The sequence below is a fragment of the Augochlora pura genome, chromosome 6 (genome assembly GCF_028453695.1).
Source record: "Augochlora pura isolate Apur16 chromosome 6, APUR_v2.2.1, whole genome shotgun sequence".
Taxonomy (NCBI): Eukaryota; Metazoa; Arthropoda; class Insecta; order Hymenoptera; family Halictidae; genus Augochlora; species Augochlora pura.
The window spans coordinates 22,716,768-22,740,860 of NC_135777.1; the positions used below are offsets into that span (position 1 = coordinate 22,716,768).

At 46.4% G+C, this 24,093-nt stretch overlaps 1 protein-coding gene across 1 annotated transcript in view; it reads left to right on the plus strand.

The window, feature by feature from the left end:
• Positions 1-9,024: 9,024 nt before the first annotated feature.
• Dachs (unconventional myosin-IXb-like dachs) overlaps positions 9,025-24,093 on the plus strand; it is a 104,687-nt gene continuing 89,618 nt past the window's right edge. Inside the window, exon 1 of the mRNA XM_078182758.1 lies at positions 9,025-9,397. Coding sequence (XP_078038884.1) covers positions 9,025-9,397 — 373 coding nt within the window. The remainder of the gene's footprint in view (positions 9,398-24,093) is intronic.

The window sequence follows — 24,093 nt, forward strand, 5'->3', positions numbered from 1 at the left end:
CGAACGATTCTCGTCGAGAGCCTGGGAATCGTTGGCGAATTTTAGGCAGTCGACGCATTTAGGTTAGCTTGACGTTTCGGCGCTGAGAAAATTGGGAACCGTGAATCGACTGTCGCACTGTGGGGTTTAGTATGGTATAGTGGTCTGTACGGTGAAATAAACTATTATGTATAATGCAGATATAATAATAATAATAATAATAATAATAATAATAATAATATAATAATGAAATCGCAACGGTATTATATAATATATATATTTTATTGATTGTTGTTTATATTAATATTAAATTATTATATAATATATATATTATGTATAATAGACTACTGTGGTATATTTATATTTATTTATATATTTCGCAAGTATAAACGAAAATGCTTTGCGAGCAAGCCAACAGGGTGCAAGACAATCGAGCGCGTAACCGGAAACAGCACACCCCGTATACACCGAGGGATGGATTATGCTCGGGACATAATTAACCCCACATGTTCCAGAGGGGGGGGGGCGGCGTCAGTTTTTCCATCCGTTCCCGCGGCGGGTAAAATAAAGCTCTTCGATTATACGCAGCAGTCGCAGCCGGTCGAGTCGGCGCGCAGATTAAAAACTTCTCGCGCAACAATCCACCACCTCCACCCCCCCACCCCCTCTCTACCTAATTAAGCGAGCAAATAAATTCAACTTTCACATCCGACAATCCGCGCGGGGAATTTTCAATTCTTTCAACGACACGCGCGACTCGCGTGGAAAATGATGGAGGGTGGAAGAGGGCACCCTTAACCCTTTCCACTACGGTGTCTTTCAGAACTACGTTGATTACTAAATTTTTCATTCTCAATAATTTCCTCGATGCCGCAATCGAGAAACGAAAATAAAATTAGAGATTGGGCAGGATCCAAAATAAATAGTGCAAAGGATTCGAGTCGCGAAATCCGTGCGGACCGCGAAGGGTTAATCTATCGGAGCCGATGGAGGAATCGGGCGGCACCGAGGAGACCGGCGCGGTCTTCCAGGTGAGAGCGTGTACCACGTGGCCAATAGTCCATGGGATTAAAGTCTGTTCTAGACGATTCGTATTCCGCCGGCGGTCGTCTTCGAATTCTCGGGAGGGGGTGTTCGAAATCACGGGCGGGGGTCGGGAACGGTTCCGCTCATCCGTGGGACACCCGTTAGACGGCGGTGGTCCGCGAAGCATCCGGGGGATGACGCGCGGCCGGCAAAAAAGCTTAATTAAAATTCCAGCCTCGGTAAGTCTGTTCCGCGTCGAGGAAAAGCGACGCGCTTCCACCCCCTCACCGCGCCACGCGGCGACGACGTCTCGAGGAAAACTCGGGAATAAATAAGCGGGGGCCCGCGCTGCTCGCGGAATATTTCAAAGGCGGAGAGGCCCGGGCCTCTGGCGGCGACGCGAGCCGCCACGTCGAGCAACGTCGGCCAGAGGAGCCGAGAGCGGAACGCCGAGCGGAACGGAGCCCCGCGGACCGTGCCTTTTATTCGGTGAGAAACGCGCGACGACGTTTCCCCACCCTCTCGTTCGAGAGCCTTCTCTCTCCCCACCGCCGCCCCTTTCCACCCTTCGGCGAGGCGAGGCGGAACCGAGCTTCCCTACTCCTCCGCTGCTCCTCTTTCATTAACTGCACGCGATTCAAACGACCGTGAACCGACCCTGCCCCCCTCCTCCGCTCCGCGATAACCCACGTCGCGAGACGAGGTCTTTACAGAGCCAACCCCCGAAAAACAACCCCCTGCCGCTTGTTTCGACGCCGCGCGATTTTCACCCGGGCTGTTTAAGTCCTCGTTGATTACTGTGGTCAGGTCGCTGTATGGGGATCTTGATTACGCCGTGGGGCGTTGCGAAATTATGGACGAGAGCGTGCTTTCGATCGTGGCGGAGTGGAGGGTCCGAATGGTTTTTTAATTGGAGCAATTGTTTATTAGGCGAGCTTTTGGATTTTGATCGACTTAACTTGAAATTTAAAATAATTGAGCTACGCCTAGAAGATTATCTATATATCCTCTTACTTGTCGTATGACATGACATTTAGAATTAAATGTCATTAATGTCATATAATAATTATACTCTTATAATCAATTCTGAAATATTCTTTTAACAAATGGACAAGATTTTAGAAAGTTACACGAGAATGTGTCGTCTTCAAATTTTTGTGAGGTTATGTCAGGTTATAATAATAAATTAAAAAATATTCTTTCAATAAATGCACAAGATTCTTTAACCTTACACGAGAATGTGTCGTCTTCAAATTTTTGTGAGGTTATGTCAGGTTACAATAATAAATTAAAAAATATTCTTTCAATAAATGCACAAGATTCTTTAACCTTACACGAGAATATTTCGTCTTTAGATTTTTGTCCCACGTGGCCGCACCCAGCGTCGTCTTTTCGTTATCTCCGTCCGAGAGCAGCTCCGTCGCAGAAAGACACGGCCGAAGTCTCCGCTTGGCCGGCCGAACGCGAAATTTATAGCCCGCTAATGCGTTTTAAACTCATCGGACGTAAATTTATCAGAGAGGGCCGCGGAGCGAGTTCCCGCGCTGTCGCCGCCGGCGCGCCTGCCTTACGAGCGAGCCCCGTGCGAGCAAAGGACGCCACGAGGCCGATATGATGGACGATTGATCGTATCGTGCTCCGCCGCGATCATTAACACTTTGGCCGCGCCTCGTGTATTTTAATATACGAGGCGCGGCCGAATTTCTTCCCCGACTCGTGGACGGAATACGTTAACGGGGAAAATTGTTCGCCGATTTCCATATTACTCCGCGAGTTTATACATAGTTTATGCCGCGAAATCACGGCTCTTTGCTCTTTGAAAGAGTCTCCGGGTAATTGTTCGAAGCGGATGATTTTTGAGACGGAGATTTATTTTATTTTTTTCATTGAAACGTTGAACTCGAAATCTCTCGGAGAGGCGAGTTACATTTTCGGATTTTATTCTCATGAATACAGTATTTTGTTACAGTATTTATTGTACATTTATTATTAGTGAAAAGTTTTTAAATTTTTAGATATTTTTTTTCGTAATTTTTTGGGTGTGCGATGTTCAGACCTAAAATGGACGTCTTTAGGACGAATCAATTCTTAATTCTTTCTCTTCTTGACAATTTTCTACCAAATATTAAATTAAGTTACAAGCATTAAAAAATAATATTTAAACCATATAATATATTAATATAAAACCTTCACCCTTGCCCAAATAATCCTACAAACAAACAACCGAACCCAAAAGACAACCAAAAAACCAGCAACCCTTAAATCTCAGCGCACCATCGCCATCGCCCAATCATCCATCAGCGCAGCATCGGGTCATTTTTCTCAATTCCGAGAACTCTGAAAAGCTCGCAAACTACCCTCTAATCGGTCGTCGCGGCGCATCGCGGGGATGCGCCTAGATCCCTTTCGCGGTCTTTAGAGCCGGTGATCCACCATTAATCAGCCGGCTCGACGACACCACGGTCCATCATTGGAAAGCCGAGAAATTGTTTCCAAGACGACTGGGAGACGATCGTTTCGACCGCTAGACGATCCTTTCGGTCTCGGGGTCGCTCGATTTTTCCGCGGCGACGCGCGTCCGCGATGTAAATCAAAGGCGATAAACGCGGGAGCTTCTCGCTTCTCTTCTGCCGCGCGGCCATAAATCCCGGCATGCTTTATGAGCTCTGTTTGCGCACAGTTAGGGGGACCGCTCGTTTTAACGGGCGAAACGGCTCTCCCCGTATCTCGTCGGCTTTCCGCCGAATACAGAAGCCGAAAGGGGGGGCATCGGTTAGTTAGGTGATATGGCCGGCGATCGCCGCCCGGCCTCGTCTCCGCGCGATCTACGACGATCCGCTCGATCGCCCGGATAGATTTCGCGTCGGATAACCGGAGCAACCGGAGAGAATCGTCAGAGAGAGAGAGAGAGAGAGAGAGAGAGACTCAGAAAGACAGAGAAGAGAGAAAGGAGAGAAAGATATAAGAGAGGGAAATAAGAGATAAAGGAGACAGAAAGAGAGACAAGAGAGAAAGGTGACATAAAGAGAGGAAGAGCGAGAAGGGAGAGACAGAGAGAGAGGAAGAGAGCTAAATAAAGCTAAAGAGACCTAATGGGAGCTTAAAGAGAGCTAAAGGAAGAGAGAGAAAAAAGAACCAAAGAGAATTAAAGCGACCGAAAGAACGAACTAAAGAGAGCTAAATAGAGCTAAAGAGAATTAAAGAGACTGACAAAAGGACGAACTAAATAGAGCTAAATAGAGCTAAATAGAGCTAAAGAGAATTAAAGAGACTCAAAGGACGAACTAAATAGAGCTAAATAGAGTTAAATAGAGCTAAATAGAGCTAAATAGAGCCAAATAGAGTTAAAGAGAATTAAAGAGACTCAAAGGACGAACTAAATAGAGCTAAAGAGAATTAAAGAGACTGAAACAGCGAACTAAATAGAACCAAAGAGAATTAAAGAGACTGAAAGAACGAACTAAGTAGAGCTAAGAAGCGCTAAACACATCCAAAGAGAGCCTTAAACAGAGCCTTAAAGAGAGCCAGAAGAAGAGATGCAAACAGCGAGGAAAGGGACAGAAGTAGCGTGGAGAAGAGCATCGATTCGGCGGGACGAATGGTTTCCTGGTGTCGGCGATCCGGCGGCCGATCAAGAATTCCGATCTCGGGTCCCGCAGCCCTCAACTACCGGGGACCCGGTGATCGTGTCGCCGCTGGATTCTCGATCGTGAATATTGTAATTCACCGTGGGTGGCACGTGTCGAGTCACCGCTCTTCCTTCTGCTTCATCGCTCTTTATGCATCCCATTAGGCGACGTCCACAGCCGACCTCAACCATCTCTCTCTCTCTCTCTCTCTCTCTCGCTGTCCGCCGTTCCCTCTCCTCGCGAACCAGGTCGACAGAGTTCGTTTAGATTGTCCGCGATCCTATAGCTTTTCAGACGTCTGTTCATGGTCGTCGGAGAGCAACATGCTAATTTTATCGGGCTTGGGGATCGGCTTTTAGCGTCATCTGTTTAGGATAGATTTAATATTGTTATAATTCATCATGGATTTAATATTATTATATTTTGTCACAGATTTAATATTATTATGTTTTACCAGAGATTTAATATTATTTATGGAATATTGGAAGCAGTTGTTTTATCTTAGTTTGTAAAAGTGAACTTTTTTATTTTAGTTCTGAATTTTCTTTTCTTTGGTTTCGGTATTTGATGTGTTCTCGAATCGTTGCTATTATATTGCGATTATTATTATTATTATTCTCTCTCTCTTTCTCTCTCTGTCCCTTTTTCTCTCGTTATGGCAAACGGTTCGTCCAGTTGATAATTAAAGATATTATTCCTACTATCATTGCTGTCTGTAATAGTTAAAACAGTTAATATGCAATTTAACAGATTGTTCTAATTTCGAGATGGACGCTGTATGTTGATAACGCATGCCATCCTATTAAATGTACAAAGGGATTGCTGAAAGTTATTTCATATTCGATTTCAGTGGAATTGAGAACAATTAATTCAAACAAGTCTGCAGAATAGAAATGAATAAGCGAAGCATAAATGATGAAATAAAATACTAAATAATATTATGTCCGAAGATGAAGTGTCTTTTATATGAAGACAATGAGACCTCGATGCTCGAGACACTCGATTATAATAAAATATATTCAAATATAAAAAAGATATATTCGAATATTCAAACCTAATAAAATATACTCGAATATTTGAATATAAGAAAAAAAATATTCAAATATTCGAATATAATAAAAAGTACTCGAATACTTGAATACCTGAAAAAAATATTAAAATATTCTAAAGTAATAAAAATTATTTGAATCCATATAAAAAATTCCTCCGCGATACGAAGTCCATCTCGAACAATTAATAACCCCATCCACCGTCTCGTGCGCCCAAAGAAGCTCGCTGAGAGCTCGACGTCTCCCGGCGCCATGATTTCTCCGGATCCAATAACGTCGCCGGAGTCGCGCGGCCCGCAATTTTCGGGGCTGAATTTTCGGCCAGAGCGCGGGCGAGTGTCGTTCCGTTGAATCGTGATCCTCCGGCCAGCAAAGAGCGGAATGTTCGCAATAACCGTGCGCGAGTCCGGGAAATCAAAGAAAACGAAACAGTTCTCTCTCTCTCTATAAGCTCTCCGCTATAAAGCCGAGTTTTTACTGCAGCAAGGATCTTGAAAACTCGAGGCGGCGCGGATTCGAGGCGGCGCGGAGCCCCATGGAATTTCGACGGGGAAGAAGGCGCCGTGCTTTTACGAGGCGAATCGCGCGATATCCCAGCGAAGAAGGATCTTTTTAGCCGTCGGAATTAGGCTAAATTATTAGGTCGCGGATTTCTTGACGCGGAGCCGTGGGTTGTGTGAGGGCTGCTTAAAACGTCGATGCCACCGGGCGCCAATAAAGTTTATCGACGATTAAGCGGAATTAATTGGCCGGCGGCTTCGGGCGCGCGTTCGCGTGTCGGACGATCGTACGTCGCTACCGGTCCGTTTGTCGAGATCCTTTTGCGGCCGAATCCACCGCGCCGGCATGTTTTGATTAATTAACGATCTAGACCGGCCCTATATTCCGCGGACGAGGCCCCGTTCGTGTGCCGGTCCCCTGACGGAAAACTGGCGCTTAAACGTCGCTTAAAAATCGAAGCGTTGCGATGCGAACGGTTGCAATGTAAAAATCGGAGCGTTGCAATGTAAAAATCGAAGCGTCGCGATGCGAAAGATTGAAATGTAAAAATCGAAGCGTTGCAATGTAAAAATCGAAGCGTTGCAATGTAAAAATCGAAGCGTCGCAATGCGGAAGGTTGCAATGTAAAAATTAAAGCGTCGCAATACAAAAGGTTGAAATGTAAAAATCGAAAAACTTAAAAAGTAAAAATCGAGAAACTTAAAAAGTAAAAATCGAAAAACTTAAAATACAAAAATTGAAAGGTTGAATCGCGAAAACGTCACCGTCATTCCCCGTCTGTTATCGAGCGACACGCGGCGAAAGGAAGACGCGAAGCGCACTAAATCTTTTGTCGAAAATACACGCTGTTAACCGCGGCGGCGGCGGCGGCGGCCAACGAAACCGTTAATATGTTTATTGTTGGCCGGCCCGCCGGCCCCCTCCCGCCACAGGTGAAACGGGAGCGGGTCGCGCTATTAAATTGTACCGCTGTCTCCCATAATCCAGGAACACCGGCCATAACCGCGGCGCTGTTTTACCCGTGTCTCATAAACGCGGGAAATGTATCAATTTCGAGCGCGGTGAATTCCAAGGCTGCCCATTATTAACCGTAACGCTTCTGCCCTCTCCCTCCCCCCCGCCTCCCTTCACCGCCCCTACCCTTTTACCGAGCCCGCAGTAAAAAGAAGAATCCACGCTCTCCGCGGATCGTCCGCCAAACGAAAATTACGTTATCACCGTCGAGCTTTTTTAATCCGGACTCCATCCAGCCGCCGTAAAAACGCGCGTGGAAAATGGTTAATGCCGCGTTAACCCGCCGCCGTGCCGCGACTTTATTTCGCTCGCCGTAGCCGGGTCGTCGACCATTTCTATCATAAGCGGACGATTCCACGGATCGCCGACAATTAGGGACCTATGCGCGATAAAAGAAATTTTCCAAAGAGATTCGCTTGGCTTCTGTGCTACTCGCTACAAGATGCGGCGATATCTTTCCTTCGTCGACAGATTTAACCCTTTACCAGGGTAACGAAGTCTCGCGTATCTTCTTAACAAATAGTTAGCAAAGAAAAATGTCAACTTTTACAGTACGCAACGTATTAACACTAGATTTACGGAATCCGTCAAAATGACGGGTCACTGATTTGTTAACGTACTATTATTCAGATTTTAAAGATACATTTATTGCTTATTCATCGATTATATTTACTATAATTATTTATATTTATTCATTTATCGATTACATTAACGATTAGAATAAATCGTTACTTTCAGAAACATATATAAAACCTGCTGCTCTTATTACTCCGTAAACCTAGTGTTAAAATCGTCTCCCTTGCCCGCTCCAAGGACCACAACTTGTACTAACCGCGATTCTTTCGACTTTCAGGTGGCAGTCCGGCCGGTGAGAAAGATGGCGGTCAGATGTGTCGCCGGTAATCGATACCCGAAGGAAATCGACTCGCTGGAAAGCCGAGCCGGGCTGGCGGCGGGTTCGGCGCACGTTGGAGATCGACTCGCGGACCGTCGAATCGGGTGAAGGCCACGAAGAATCGTTTCTTGCGGCGTTGCCGAGAGACGGGGATCGATCTTCTGGATCCCCGGTTCCAATTTCGGGAATCACGATGCCCGGACCGCGTTGGATTCGAGCCACGTAACCCGGAGACGATCGCCGGAACCTGCTGGTGGAAGCCTCGACTTTTCGCCCGGGGATGTGCTGTTGCCGCCGAGGAGCAGGATCAACCCTGATCGATTCAATTAACAGAAGATAGGGTGCGTCGCGGCGGAAAAAAAACCGAAGCTCTTTGGTGATTCGTCGACGATTCTCTCGTCGATGATTCGTCGAGAGGAGGCTCGTCGATCAGGATCGAGACAATTACGTTGCTGGCGGAGGCTTTAGGATCAGAAGGTGACGAGTGTCTTTCGAGTTCCAAGAAAAGAAACTAAAAAAGATATGTAAAGCAGAGGAGAGACAAGAGTAAAGCAAACGCGGCAAGGGTTCCCACCCTTAAACAAGCCCCAGTGCCTGTCTATGCTCAGTCGACGCTACCGCTGATCATCCCGGTGACTCCTAAACAATTTGCTCAACAGGCTAAAGCAGCAGATGCCATTCGGAGCGGCGAGGTGTGAATTTCCGAATCAACGGACTCGCACGCGGAGCCAAGCAACCGCATCGGGAAGAGCGAGCGAGAGAGAGAGAAAGAGAGAGTTTGAGAGGGTTAGCGTCGAATCGCAGAGCGCCGGCGACACGGGTAATTAACGGAGCCGGCCGTTGGATAGATCGGGGGTTAAAAGGAGGCGGCTTCGACGTCTTCCTGGCCGATTAGAGGACGGTTTCCCAGGGCGCACGGGCCAGGATTAATATGTGCTTTGGACGAGTGCCGCGGGCTGGAAGTTGCGAGACAGCCGAGAACTCCGACGACAGCTGTCGAAAGGAACCAGAGGGGCTCGAGGGGGAGCTGCTCGGCTGCCCGGGCAGCCTCTCCTATCCCGCGGGAATGGGTATGCTTCTGCCGGACGAGACGTACGAGGAACGGTCCGCGTCCTCGAGGCGCAGCTCCTGCCCGAACGTTCTCGACGAGATCGACGAGGTCGAGGCAGCGAAGGCGCTCGCCGCGTTCAAGAAGTGCGACGAGTTCCTCAAGCGGCACGGCATCAGGCCCGAGTTCTTCTGCAGGCATCGGGAGAGGATCGCGCTACAGACGTGGCTGCTGCAGAGGTCCAAGTTGTCCTCCGGTGAGTCCGAAGCTTCTTTCTTTTATATTGTTCTTTAGGTTAGCGATGATTCCTGAGAATTTGAATGATACAAAAGTCATCGTTTTTTCAATTTATCACAGTCAGAGATTCGTCGAAATCTCATAGCACTGACTTTATGGTAATTTAAAATTGCCGAGTACCGATTCGTTCATTTACGATTATTCAGTCTACAAAGATACATTTATGGATTATTTAATTCGTACACAATGGTAATTTACAGCAATATAATTGTCAGCCTCGAAAAAGTAACACGAAATGGACAGTTTATTTTGAAAGAGCTGCGAGGCAACTTTTTAAAAATCAAATTGAAAAAATTAAATTACCTACGATTAACTAGCAAACAAAACATTATATCTTACAAATAGTTTAAAATCTAATATAACAGCCCTTAATCTTGTTGAAACGGCAGAGAACGGCGTTGCATCTCTCAAAATGAAAATTCCAAATAAGGGCAACGATTCGCGCGAACATAATCGCGTCCGCCAGGCAGAGCTTCACCTAATCAAGAAGACCATCCACTCTATCTATTATGATTAAAAACTTTATGGTCGGGGGCTTTAGAAGCGAAGCTTTACGAGGTCTAGACTCTGGTAGAGGTCGAGGCACGAAATTTTATGATAAGCTTGACGAAGAAAGGATTCCGTTGCATGGTGTACCATCGTGCATCGATTTAGGGTGTCCCGTAAGTTTCTTCCCTTTTTTTGATGCCAAATGAATACACGATATTTGTTGTGGATTTATTATGTTATTAATAATATTAGTGGCATTATAATACATATTAATATTAGTGGAATATTAGTGGCATACTCGCGCACACTATATCGCGGCTTTTCAGTGAGCACAGTCTTGATAACGTCCGTATTTCCATGGTGTACCTAACCTAATATTTCCACCGTGCTTTTTTTCCCCCTCTCGGAGGACTGCTGGGCGGCGTATCGACGCGGCGGCCGCACTTTTAGCATACAGAGCTAACCCGTAGGATTTACCTTGTACGGTTACACGGCAGTCTATCAGGACGCAATTGACTCGGACACAGTTCCCGTGTTACCGTTAACAGATTTCGGTGGAAAAGAACCGTGCGCAGGGTGACAATTTACGCGGTCGGCCGGCTTGCGGACCGTTTCGAAGCTGTGTCGCAGCCGCGCTGCACACCCGCCGTCCCCTCTCCCACTCCCACTCCCACTCCCTCCCTGCCGCGTAGAAACAGTTCAATTGACCGATCCGGACACGAGCAGTTAAATCGACGTTCCTCGTTACTTTCGCCGGTTATTTTGTTGCGGCGGCTTTTTCGCGCAATGAAACGCATCGCGCCGGTAATTGGACGCTACCCTCTCTTTCGCTTTTTTTTCACCCTATTTCGCGCATTCTCTCTCTCTCTCTCTCTCTCTCTTTTTCCGTCGTTTCTCTTTTTCTCTATTTTCCATCCGAAAATTGACGCGCCTCCGTTAGCGAATCCAATCGAACGGCCCGATTAAAGAGATTTAGGCGCAATCGTCCCGACGAATATGCCTTTCCCGTCCCAGATACCCTTCATTTTTAGAAGATCGAGCCTGATCGATCGACTAAATCGGACTCGCGAGGTTAGAGCGTAGCTTTCTTACTGCGGAAATTGATTGGTCGATTTTGGGAGACGAGAGGGAGGCCAAGGAAGTGGCTGTTATTCTATTTATTCTGTTAATAAATATAGTTATTGTTGTTAGAATTATTTTTAGGATTATTTTCGTATTTTGTATTCTATATATTTTATATTCCATATTCTCCATATTCCCTCAATTCTATATATTTTATAATATTTTATATATTGTCTAAATTCTATATATTCTCTAAATTTTCTGCATTCTCTATATTCTTTATTCTACGTTACTATCGTTATTACATTCCATTTATTCCCTTACCACAATAAAATTTACTTGACAAAAATTAGCAAACTAAAAGAGACTCCAATACACAAAAATCCCGACAATAAAATTAATTCAACGTTCTCTTAATCCAATCTAATAAATTATATTTCAGACGACTTCTGCTTGGCGTGGCGATAAAGAAATCCACGTTTTCCTTCTATTTCAAGAAAGCTTTTGTTTCGTTTTTCGCAATTTTGCTTCGCGGCACTCGATTCGCCGGCAGCCCCCCACTTTTTGGCAGCCTTCATCCCGACCCAATCTAAACTGCTTTTCATAGGGGGAGCTTGCCGCGACAGATTCTTTTGTCTCTGCTTCGCCGGCGCATATTCTTTTTATTTTTTTATTCCCGCGGAGACTTGTTCCCCCGTTCTCCCTTCTACCAAAAAATCATATTTCCAACGTAGAATTTTTTTCTCGGCTTCTACAGAAATTTCTAACGACAGAGTCAAATTTGAATTTTTTATCGACAGTCTTTTCTAGTTTTTATCGACAGCCTTTTCTAGTTTTTATCGACAGCCTTCTCTTTATCTTGTAACGTAGATTTCTCTCGCGTGGATTTTCCGAATAATTATACTGTAATAAATATTTTCGGAGTAGTAATTGTTGCGGCAATTAATGTATCGATACCTTCCGCGTCATTATCACGATCATTTCTCTTCGCAGCGGAGGTATAAACGGTTCCAGCAATTAATTGGTCATCCTAGGCAACAGGTTAAAGGGTATATCGATTGCTTTATTGGTTTATTGATAATCAAAATCAGTGTAATAATGCGAATGGCATGGATTCGTTGCTATGAAATTTTCAGAAGGGATTAGAGAGATTTTTAAACGCTTAATAACTAAATATATCTGTATTATATAATGCATATAATATACCACTGTGGTGTACCGCTTTACTATTCTATGTCAAGGTTACACAGGGTGTATCAAAATTATCGCAACTCCGGTAAATGAGGGGTTCCTGAGGCGATTTTAAGCAAACAATAAAATATTTATTAAATTACGTACTCTTGCTATACGATACCCTTTATTGCAACGCAACGCGTTGACCCTGGAATTCGGAAAAATGATCGCCGGCGCGGGCCGCTTCCGTAATAGCGTCGAACAATGGCTAGATTGTCCGGGCAGCATGGCCGGGTATGAAAAACAACCGGCGCGCTAAATCCGATGTTAAATTGAAACCCGTCGATTCCGGGGAGCGTTTATCCCGTGGAACGAAGCGCGCGCGCGAGCGCGGCCCAACGCGGATTGGGGGATTACTTTTCGGAGCCGAGTCGTGAATTATTTTAACTGCGCGCGACACCGTGATCGGGCCCCTACCCCCACCCTACCCCCGGCTTCCTATTATGGGATTCCTTTTTTCCCGGTGTTGCCGTCGATTTGGAAAAGTCAAGCCGGAACGCCGGAAGAGGGCGCGACGGTGAGAGTGACAGAGACATACAGTAGCGGTCAAAAATTTAAGACGACGAATTTAATTTCAATTATACACGTGTAATGTGAGTACTATCTTTCCAATAAGTTTCTTATTTTGGGATAATGAAGACAAATGCTTGACCTTTTAATTCTCGAAGGCTCGTGTGTTAAATGTAAACATTATTGAGTCAACAATATTGAGAATATTTCTGTAATATTTACTGTAATATTACAGTAGAAAAATGTGAAAAATTAATAGATTCAATGCCAAAAAGATGTACCGAGGTTATAAAAAATAACGGATTTTGGACGAAATACTAAATATTCGTATTAAGAACCATTTTTTTTCTGTTTATTTTCTCCTATTATTTTGTGGTCTTAAACTTTCGTCAATGGAAATGTAACATAGATTTACTTTTTTGTTATATATTCTAACTGATAAGTTCAAAACCGAACATAAATGTTTTTGTAACTGTTTAAATAAACGTGTAGACGATTATAATTAAAGATAGAACATGATAGCTTATGTTATTTATAAAATATTAATAATTCCTTTCTTTTTTCCTTCTCGTCTTAAATTTTTGTCCGCTACCGTATAATATTACATTAAAACGAAAGAAAGGCAGCGTGAAAATTGATTCTAATTTCCCTTCTTATTTTAAATCCGCGATTACTTTTCGTCGCCAACCAAATATTAACTCGACGTTCCTTCGATCGACACGTCGTTTGATCGGCGCAACGATCGGGTCCCGCCAACGAATAATCGTAAAGATGATCGGCTCGGTGTCCGTTCGCTGAGCGGGGTGACGTCACGCTGCCCCCCCCCCCCGTCGCCCCGCGCAGGATTGTCCGCGCGGACCGTGGAAAGTATAAAGGATTCACGGGCGGCCGCGCGGCATTATCGGTTTCTACTAATTCCTCGTCGGATTGGAAAGAAAATGGGGGGAACGAGCGATTACCGGCCCCCGCGCGGAATACGCAATTACGGGCAAATTCCGCGTCGTGACGCTTTGTTGTTTCCCCCCCAGATCAGAATATAAAGGCCGCGTAATTACGGCGGACGAAATTACACCGTGTTTTATAATCAACGTAATCACATCCGGCACTCCGAAACGAACAATTAACGTCCACGTATCGGCGGCCCCCGTTTTATCATATTAATCGTCGACGCCGCGCCCCCGTCCATGCCGACGCGTCCCGCGATGCGCCGCGCGCGCTCGCAACCGCGCACACCCGAACGGAGCCAGGTAATTTTTGCCAAGAAACCGAGTCCTTAATTTTGTTTATCCAGGAAACGTAGGTTTATTAGAGAAAGTCTAAGGCGTACTTGGTAATTTTTTAAATTATATTTTTTAGAATATTTCTTGCACTGATATTCGTCCTTTTGTTGCTTCTAATTTAATATTAGCTTGTTTAATAGTTCGCTAGTGGTTCTAAATAATTTTTAAGAACAGAGATTATACCTCCTTCTTTGCAATAATATTTAATCTTAAATGAAATATAACCCAGCACCGATTTCGACGATCCGTTTCCCTGATATTAATTTAAATACCAAAAAATTGAATAATTGATCGAATGATTTATCTCGGGTCAAAATTGATCCAGTCACCATCTTGCAATACTTCAAAGTACAAACGATGATTCGCGGATAATCCAAGAAAAAGAGAGCGAATTCTTGGAGGACAGTAAACCGAGCCGAAACGCGCTCCCGGCACTTCTCGTTCCACCTCCTTTGTTTATTGCTCGCGGAATCGAATGCGTTCCGTCGCCGGCGACAGGATAACGTCCTCTCGACGCCGTTCCTTCCCGCGCCTTAACTTTCTTCATATAACTTCTTCCATTCGTTGTTCTCGGCGGCGCGGTATCGCGTTCGCGGCGTTACCCGGCCGCGGAATTGCGTTCGCGCATCGACACCGCCGATAAAACAACGAGGACGGCCGTGTAAACGGAGGAGGAGATGGAGGAGCCCGCGAAACGAAGTTTGACGGAACCCGACGACCGATTCGTCCCGCGGAACCGTCGCGACGCTCTCTCCGTTTGTCAACGCTTCTCGACGCTCGATTATTCGTCGCCGCGAATGCAAGACTTCAAATCGTTCGACGCGGATTCTTCTTGCGGCGGAACGCGGGCGGGATATTAATATTTTTGTTGAAAGTGTAAAATCAAAATTGAAATTATTAGAAAATTGGAAGATCAGGATTAGAATTTTCTGTGACATCAGAAAATTAAAATTAAAATTATTACAACATCAGAAAATCAAAATTAAAATTATTACAACATCAGAAAATTAAAATTAAAATCATTATAACATCAGAAAATTAAAATTAAAATTAAAATTATTATAACATCAGAAAATTAAAATTAAAATTATTACAACATCAGAAAATTAAAATTAAAATTAAAATTATTATAACATCAGAAAATTAAAATTAAAATTATTATAACATCAGAAAATTAAAATTAAAATTATTATAACATCAGAAAATTAAAATTAAACTTGCTGTTATATTAGTCGGCTCGCCGTGGCTGAATCGGAGCGCGGAAAGATCGATAATTACAGAAGTCGTCGGAGAGAAAGAGCCCGGGAATCTTTCGGTGATTAAGGTAAAAGTGTACGAATCAGCGGCGGAATATTTAATTAAGTTTTACGCGACGGTCTTTCGGTGTTGGAAGATCCGTGCTGCCAAAGGGAGAGAGATACGGCGGCGCGAGAGCCGGAAAGGTTAATAGGCAGATTTCCGCGAGGCTCGATCCGCCGGCAGATAAGCGGTCCGTGATACCCGATGATTTGATAGTTAAGGAACTTTTCAAGTTCCCGCTCAAGACGAGAGAGAGAGATCCAACCCTCTTTCTCTTTGTTTCAGTCTCTGGGGAGGCCCCGCGAGGAGAGTTGTTGCTCCGGTTGCGCGCGCGCTTTTAAAGGGACCGTCTGTTTTCGAGCGGCTGAAAAGAAAAGTTTATCTGGCCGTGATTAAAGAAGCCGGAAGTTATCTTCGCGATCTACGCAACCGGCGATGCTCTGCCTCCGGGTACTGCTGCTGCTGCTGCTGCGAGAGAACAAAATTGGACCGGCCGTAATGAGATTATAAATTAAACTCGACGCGGCCCTCGTTGCTCGCGAGAGGAAAGCTGTTGCGAGAGAGAGAGAGAGGGAGAGAGCTGTTGCGAGATTAAGGGGAGAACTTCCTGAAAGGAAGTAGACACTTCTTTTTGCGCCCGAGGGTGGGGGGTGAGAAGCCGGGGCTTATCACGCATCAATTGTTCGGCGAAACTTTCCCGGTCCTGTTTGCTTGTTACTCGCGATTGATTACACAGCGGCTCTGATTCCATCCTGACGAATTAGCCGGTCTTCTCGAGCAAAGTCGAGCTACGGCGGTCCTGTAACATTACCAGCCGGTGTCCGCACTGATTCAGCGAGGTCGCTTATCCGCTCGGTACCGTTCACTTTGGAATTCCTTAATTTCAGTGATCTCATTACGAAAGCCGCGACTTTCGAGCTGGTTAAAAAGCGAGCACTTTCGAAAACCTGTTACACCATGAGAAGCTATCTTCCTTCCGCTGTAATCGAGACGGTCGGGTGGACATTCTCCGCGGCAGGTTCGTCGCCGGGAAGATTCGCTCGGCGATCTGTTCACGGTCGATCGGTCGTCGTTTGCGCGCCTCTATCGATTCCCCGGGGCGGACCAATTGGCCCCCGTCCGCAAACAGTTTGCCAATTTTTTGCTCGCCGTTTCGCGACAAAAGCACCCCGCCTCCTCCTACTCCTCCTCCTCCTGCTCCTCCTCCCCCTCGACCCCGGGGCGGCGATCCCCGTTGTCCGCCGGCCGGACCAGCGCGTTTGATGTTAATTTTGATTCCGTGGGTGGGGGGGAGGGGGAGGTGCTGGGCGCCGATAATTTCGTTACGGGACGCGTACTTAACGATCCGGCTCTCTCTCTCTCTCTCTCTCGGCAACGCGCCGCGGAAACGCGAGAATTTCGCGGCGGCGCGCGCGCGCGAGTACCGGAGGGCATTAATTTTTGTTTTTAACGAGCCCCGCGTATTTATGCCGGGACGGCCTGCGGATGGGAAGAGGTGAGGGCATGGGGCGGAGGGGGGAGGGTGGCGGCCGGCGAGCATTAGCGCAATTGATTTAATGCCGGCGCATTAATCGAGGCCATTCAGGCTCGCGTAAATTATGAATGGCAAAAGTTAATTTGCCGGCGGCTCGCGGCGCGGCCTGGCGACGCCGACCCCTCCTCCTCCTCCTCCTCCTCCTGCTCCTACTCCTCCTCCTGTCCGCGCAAACGGCCCCGCGCTTTATCCACTTACAATGGGATCCGCGGGATGATCGATCCTCCTGTCCCGTAATCAAATCGATTTTCCCACGCGACTCGTCGCCCGGCTGCGATCTCGTAACTGTTCGCGGGATTCGTTGCGATTGTTGCGACGGTTTGCTGCTTTTAGGGTTCGATGTCCCAATTTCTCTGAATAACTATAGCCGCGTTTGGATTACTATAGTTAGTTATAGAAAGAGTTATAGAAAGAAAAATCATGTTGGGTCGTCGCTTAGGATAATCTTGTCAAATAAATCCAGGAATTTGGTCAGACTTTTTTAACCGCGTAATCAAACCTAACCTCACTTTGATAGACTGTTTCTGGTTGTCTCTGCTTATTATTTATCGCGCAGTTTCGAAAGGGCTCGCGATAAGGAATCTTGATAAAGTACAGTAATCTGGACTCCGCGCTGAATCAAGCGTAAGAATTATGACAATGGATGATCGCGGCGAAATAATTTCAGTGCATCGATGCCGGCTCGGCGAGGCTCGTATTTCTTCCCTCGCGTTGCGCTGGATCCGTGCACGGCTCGTTCATTTTCGTCGCGAATGCGTCAAATCTGCGGTCAAAATACAATCGAGATAGCGGATCTTTTACTCCGCTGTCAGAAAAATGACCGAGCGCGATACATAAACCAAGCGAAAATCGGATTTTGGAGAAAAATTTAAGGGCATCGTCGCGTATCTTCCTATTTTATGAGATCGATGCGGGGAGATTGTCTTCGCAGTTGAGGACAATTCGATGCCATCGGCGCGTTGCAGATCGGGAAAAATTATTCCTCAAAAATTCGTAAATATATTACATATATATATTTTTTTGTATTAATCATAGATGAATTGGATTCGTAAAGACATTATATGTTTGTATATTAATCAAATATATTAATTGCCATATTATATTAAGCCATTGCTAATAAATTAGTTTGATAAATTATATATTTACGTGTCTATTACAAATATATAAAATTCGCAAACATGCATCTGTATCAGTCGCAAATAAACTAAATTAAAAAAGTAAAACGGACAAAAATCTGAGCGACCACAATCTCACCTAAACGTTTCCCCACGCGATTCCAGCACCCCGACTGCTTCACAAAAAGAAAAGTTCGCGACATTAACCTCCTAGAATTAGTATTACAAGGCGTGAGACGCGCGTCGTCGACGAATTCAACGTCGTTCGATACGAGCCGCGTAGCACGTCCCGATTTCCTCCGGATTACTCTCGCCGATCGCGAGGATTTATAATCGGGGCTCGCTCGCGGAACGATTCATTCGTTTCCTGTCCCCTCCCTTCTCCCCCCTCGCCCCCTCCTGTTGAACGGCGACGAGTTATGGAACTCGACACCTCGAGCTATTGCGTCGTGTATTTCGATGGAACAGTTTAAGACCGAGAGCAACCACGACGATGAGAAGCGACGAGAAGCGATGAGAAGCGGAGAGAAGCTCTGCTTACATCATCATCCGCGGAGAACGAGTTAGCGTATCAGGGAACTAGTCGGCCAGCGTCTGCTGCGATCTCGTCTGACGCGCGGAACGAATGCGACCGGCGTGTGCGAAACGGAGTCCCGTGCCTCTCGGCGTCGTTAAAACGCCCGGAAACGGAGGACTCCGCTCGTCGAACTTACATATATTCTACTCGTCGACCCTTCTGCTAGTTGCGCACGCGTTCCCTAAGGGCGCGACGTCCACGCCTATGGCGAAGACTAGCGACGACTGTGTTGCAGCTCGTCGAGTCAATTTTAACCCTTTTAGCAGCGAGCGAACGGGGCGTGCCTGAGCGAAGAATACCTGATTTATACGGATGACGAATATACTCGTCGATACACAAAATTTTGCCACCTCTCCATAACGAGTATACTCGTCGATACACGAAATTTTGCCACCTCTCCATGACGAGTATACTCGTCGATACACGAAATTTTGCCACTTCTCCATGACGAGTATACTCGTCGATACACAAAATTTTGCCACCTCTTCATGACGAGTATACTCGTCGATACACGAAATTTTGCCACCTCTCCATGACGAGTATACTCGTCGATACACGAAATTTTGCCACTTCTCCACGACGAGTATACTCGTCAATCACGGTTAACTGGTTAAGGAGATAAGAATCGGTTCGGCCGTGGAACGAGAGCCGTTTAGGAGGTCGGACAAGAAACTCCATCGTCCCCGTTCGCGGAGGAGTAACCGCGTTTGGTAATTACATCGAAAGATATGAGCGATTGGAAGATAATTACGATCGAGGGCACGATAAATTGCTGCGAAAGCGCATCGCGGCGATCAGGGAGCCGACTCCGTGGTTCTTTTGAATCGACGTCACGCTGAATGGGCCCGGGAATTGATTTCATTCGTCCCGGCTCCTCGGCGAATGCTCGCACAAGCGTCACAGGACATCCTCCTCCTCCTCCTTCTCCTCCTTCTCTGCAGCCCGTCGTCCGCCTGTCCACCATTTGCTCAAAATATCAATTTCCGTAATATATGCGTTCATAAATTTCCACCAAATAAATAACGGTATAAACTGCGCGTGCGCGATGCTTAGCCGTAATTTAGAGAGACCGCGCGAAATGATTTATCGGCCGGCGAGTAAGTAAATTCGAGGCGGTCCGTTCGCGAACGAAAACGAATGACGCCTCTCGCTCCTTCTCTCCTTTTTCTTCCTCTCTCCTCGTTCCTCCTCTCGTTTTCTTTTAGTATATCGCTCTTTCTCTCTCTTCGACGCTCTTTCACTCTCTTCGACGCTCTTTCTCTCTCTCTCTCTGAATCTTTCCTTTTCTTTCAATTTCTGTCTTGCTCTGTCTTTCTCTCTTGCTATCTCTCTCCTTTTCTTCCAATCTCATTCTCTCCTGTTTTCTTCTTCCCTGTCTCTCCCTCCAATCTCTCGCCATCTTGCTCTCCTGCTCTCTCTCTTCTCTCTCGCTATTTCTCTCCTTTTCTCCCAATCTTTCTTCTTTCTTCAATCTTTTTCTTCCAATTTCTAGCTCTCTTGCTCTCTCTCTCTCTCTCCCTGACTCTCTTTTTCTCTCTCTTCGCCACAGCATGGTTGTGCATGACCAATTTGCCGAAGATATCTCACGTCCGCCGTTCGCGCTCCATTGATATATCGACGGTACTTTGTCAGCCGCAGTGTATGTACTTTCGATAATACCCGCGACGCGATCAATTTTTTCTCACGAGAAAACCAATTACTATTCCCCGCTGCTCAAATTTCGAAAACATATTCGCGCTCTGTCACGCGAGCTCGAACACTTCGTTTATTGGTTATGCTGCGAGGCTGTATCGAGATTACGCTTGGAAATTCGAACGCTGGGGATTATAATTAAAATATAATTAAAACACGGGACACTCGAAATTGAATTCAAATACTGTGAATTCGATATTCAAGTAGAACACTGGCAATTCAAAATTCAATTTGGACATAGTGAATTCAAAATCCAATTTAAACACTAGAAATTCAAAATATAATTAAAACACAGGACACTCGAAATTTAATTCGAATACTGTGAATTGGAAATTCAATTGGAACACTGGCAATTCAAAATTCAATTGGAACACAAAGAATTCAAAATCCAATTCAAACACTAGAAATTCAAGATATAATTAAAACACAGGACACTCGAAATTGAATTTAATTCACGTCGGATTCGCGACGGCCAAATCGACGGAAAAAAGTATTTTTTGACGTCGCCGTGATTCGAGGCACGGCGCGGGACTCGACGAAGAAGGGGGTGGGGGGTGGGGGTGTCGTGCCCCGGGTAGGCAAGAGAGCTCTACTCATTACGCCGGGAGGCACTGTGCTCGGTAATTGCCACTTTCCGTGTATTTCTACGGCTCCCGATCCCGGCCCTCTGTCCCAGAAATCAATTCAGAAGCCGTGCGAAACATCAAAAGCAATTACGACATCGGTTTCCAAAGAGGGAGGCGGAGGAGTCCGGGGGGGGAGTCTGCCGGCCCGACCGGCGCCTCTCTTTCCCTCAACACCCGTCTAGCTCCCGTTCGCCGATCCGGCGGCGCGTCGCCGAGGCGTCAAAGAGCACGACCCCGTCGCCATTCAATTACAAGACAAATGACTCTTTTGTGTTTTGCTGTGCGCCGGGGCCGTAGGAGGGGGTGGGGGGGAACCCGGGGTCCCGGGGTCCCGGGACCCAAGGCGGGATACCTGCGCGCGGGCGCGCGCGCGTCCACGCGTCTCTAACGAACGGACACCCCGCGATCCGCAATAAATCAATGCGCAACCTAATTAACTGACGGCCCCCGGCCTATAATGGAGGCTTCATTACCACCGGGCACCGCTAATTACGCGAATCCAGAGGCCCCCAGACACACGAGCCCTTGGCCTGCGACGTAGTCACGCCAGGTTTCACGGCCCACGGTACCGTGTCGTCCTGTCTTTGACCGGTGATTGTTCTGCCGAGTCCTCCAATTAGCCTGATCGCGAGCGCGTTGCGTGCCGACGCCCCTCCTACGATTTACAAATCATTCGATACTTCGTTGTTGTCGCACGACGTAGCTGTTGCGAACTTCGTCGACTTTGCTAACCTCGTCGGCGCCATTTTAACTTCTTTCGATGGCTATGAGTGCTCGTGTCTTTTGTTTTCTTTTTAGAGCGAGCTACCGCTTTCGGCAGCGTGGTTGTTCTCAATGAAGTTTGGACGGAATATATACTGATAAGTGATCACTGACTAACTGACCAACTGACCAATTGACAAATTGATCATTGACCATTGATTAACTGACAATTGATTTCAAAAATCAAATTTCAAAAATCAAAATCATTGATTTCGAAAATCACTGACTAACTGACCAACCGACCAATTCACAAATTGACCACTGACCATTTATTAACTGACAATTTACCACTGACAAACTGACCAACTGACCAATTGATAAATTGAGCACTGACCATTTATTAACTGAAAATTGATCACTGACTAAGTGACCAATTGACAAATTGAAAAATGGACCACAGAGAAAAAGAGAACTGGACAGATTGAAACTAAGAAAGAGAGAGGAAGAGAGAGAGAGAGAGAGAGAGAGAAAAATATTGAATCCGAGAGAGAGAACGACAGACAGAGAAAAAGAGAGCTCTAGATAGAGATTTTGGGATTAAAAGAGGAACAGAGAACGATATATTGAAACTAAGAGAGAAATAAAGAAATAGGTATTGAGGCTAATAGAGAGAGAGAGAGAGAGAAAGGAAAATATTGAATCCAAGAGAGAGAGAGAAAGTAAAATATTGAATCCAAGAGAGAGAGAGAGAGATAAAGGTAGAAGGAAAGAGGAAGCGATCGAGACAGAGACAGAGCGAACGAGATAAAGAGATATAGAGCAAAATAAAGATAGATAGGGAGATGGCGCCGCGGGAGGGAGGAAGCTAGAGGGGGTGGGGTGGGGTTGGACCGGATAAAGCGGGACCGTGTAAAATTTCGTTGCGAATCCGTTTCATGTTCCGCGCTCCAACGGAACGATTAATTCCGGTGCCCGGGATCAAAAGGATCAGCGATCCCGCTGGCAGAACGATCCGCAAACACGTTTTTCTTTGTAATCCCCCCTCGCGAGTGCGGGAAGGAGCAGGAGGGGGGAGCCGGTGCGCGCGAGACCGCAAGAGAGAGAGAGAGAGAGAGAGAGAGAGGGAGAGGGAGAGGTCCAACGACCGTCGAAATTATAAATGAGCTACCGGCGTAACTCTTTACGAGCCGCGTCGCGTTATAAGAGACGGTTTTAATTACAATCCGGAATCGAAGTTAGTTCGGGGGTAGTTCTTGCGACGGAGTATTTCATTTCCGGTCGCGTTTAACGACCCGGACCGACCCTCACCTTCCGCCCTCGTGCTTTAATAGCCCGTGATCGCGGGACTCGGCTGCGATCGCTTCGGCGACGGTTCGCCGGGAGTTTTCGAAAAATTTCGCCCGCCCTCCCCACTTAAGGGGGGGGGGGAAGAGATCCTTCAAGGGAAAGGGTGTATCATCCCTTGACCCTTTGCAGTCGAAGCCATTTTAACTGTAAATCCAAAATATTTCGTCAGACTTACAGTGTTTTCTTTTCATATAACCCGGAGCATTTTATGCAATATAAAATTAAATTTTATAACTTATTAATGAATTTTATGAATTTTGTAATTTACAGATAATAGCTCTTGACAATTTTTCAAATATTAGTAAATTCGACGAAGATTCTCGCTAATCAATTTATTCATTTCCATCCCTCGTCCCTTCTTAATAAACGCTCAGTCGCATCTGCAATTCTAAACCGGATTTAAAAGCAGCAATCTCATCCCCTCGCGGAAGCGCAAGCAGAAAAATAAACGTCTTGATCTTACCCTCCCCACTCCTCCTCCTACTCCTCCTCCAGCTTTAATTTCGCCGGGAAAAAGTGTTTGTGCTCGGTTAACATTTTTCTTGGCCGGAAAATGGTAATTTGATTCGGCCCGTTGTCTTCTTGTTGCCCGTTTCTCTTTTATATTCTCGCCGGCGCAAAATTCGTTCGTTTGCCATCGCATGCAGAGATAATGGTGACGGGATGTCGGTGGCGGCGGTGGTGGTGGGGGTTGTTGCAGCGGGCATCCCGCTCCTCCGCGGCGGTTTCGTTAAATATTTGGCAGCGGAGCGGTCGGCCCCCGCTTTATTTCGGATTTGATAGCGGCTTCGTCGTTCGGAGCTGCTCGGATTCAAAGCGGCAGTTCGAGGAAACTAATTACGCGATTAAATTGCTCGCGGACTGCGCGGCCCCGGCTCTCTACCTCTTTGCCTGGACGGCCGCGTCCAACGGAGGGCGGCGGCGGTGGGGGGGGGGGGGGGGGGGGTGGTGGTTTCTACCCGGGTTCTCGCCTCCGGTTGATTTATAACCGGTCGCGGGGCTTTAATTTACTCGGAAAAATTCACTTCCGAACGCCGGGCTGAATCGAGGTTCGCGTGCAAACAGATCTGTTGCGCTTATCAAGTCTCAATTAACGCGATTCTAGCCGCGGACGACGTCGACGTTGCGGAAGGGCCCGGAGGGGGGGGGGGGGGCGACCACGACGGGATAACGAATTATTAAGGGCGTG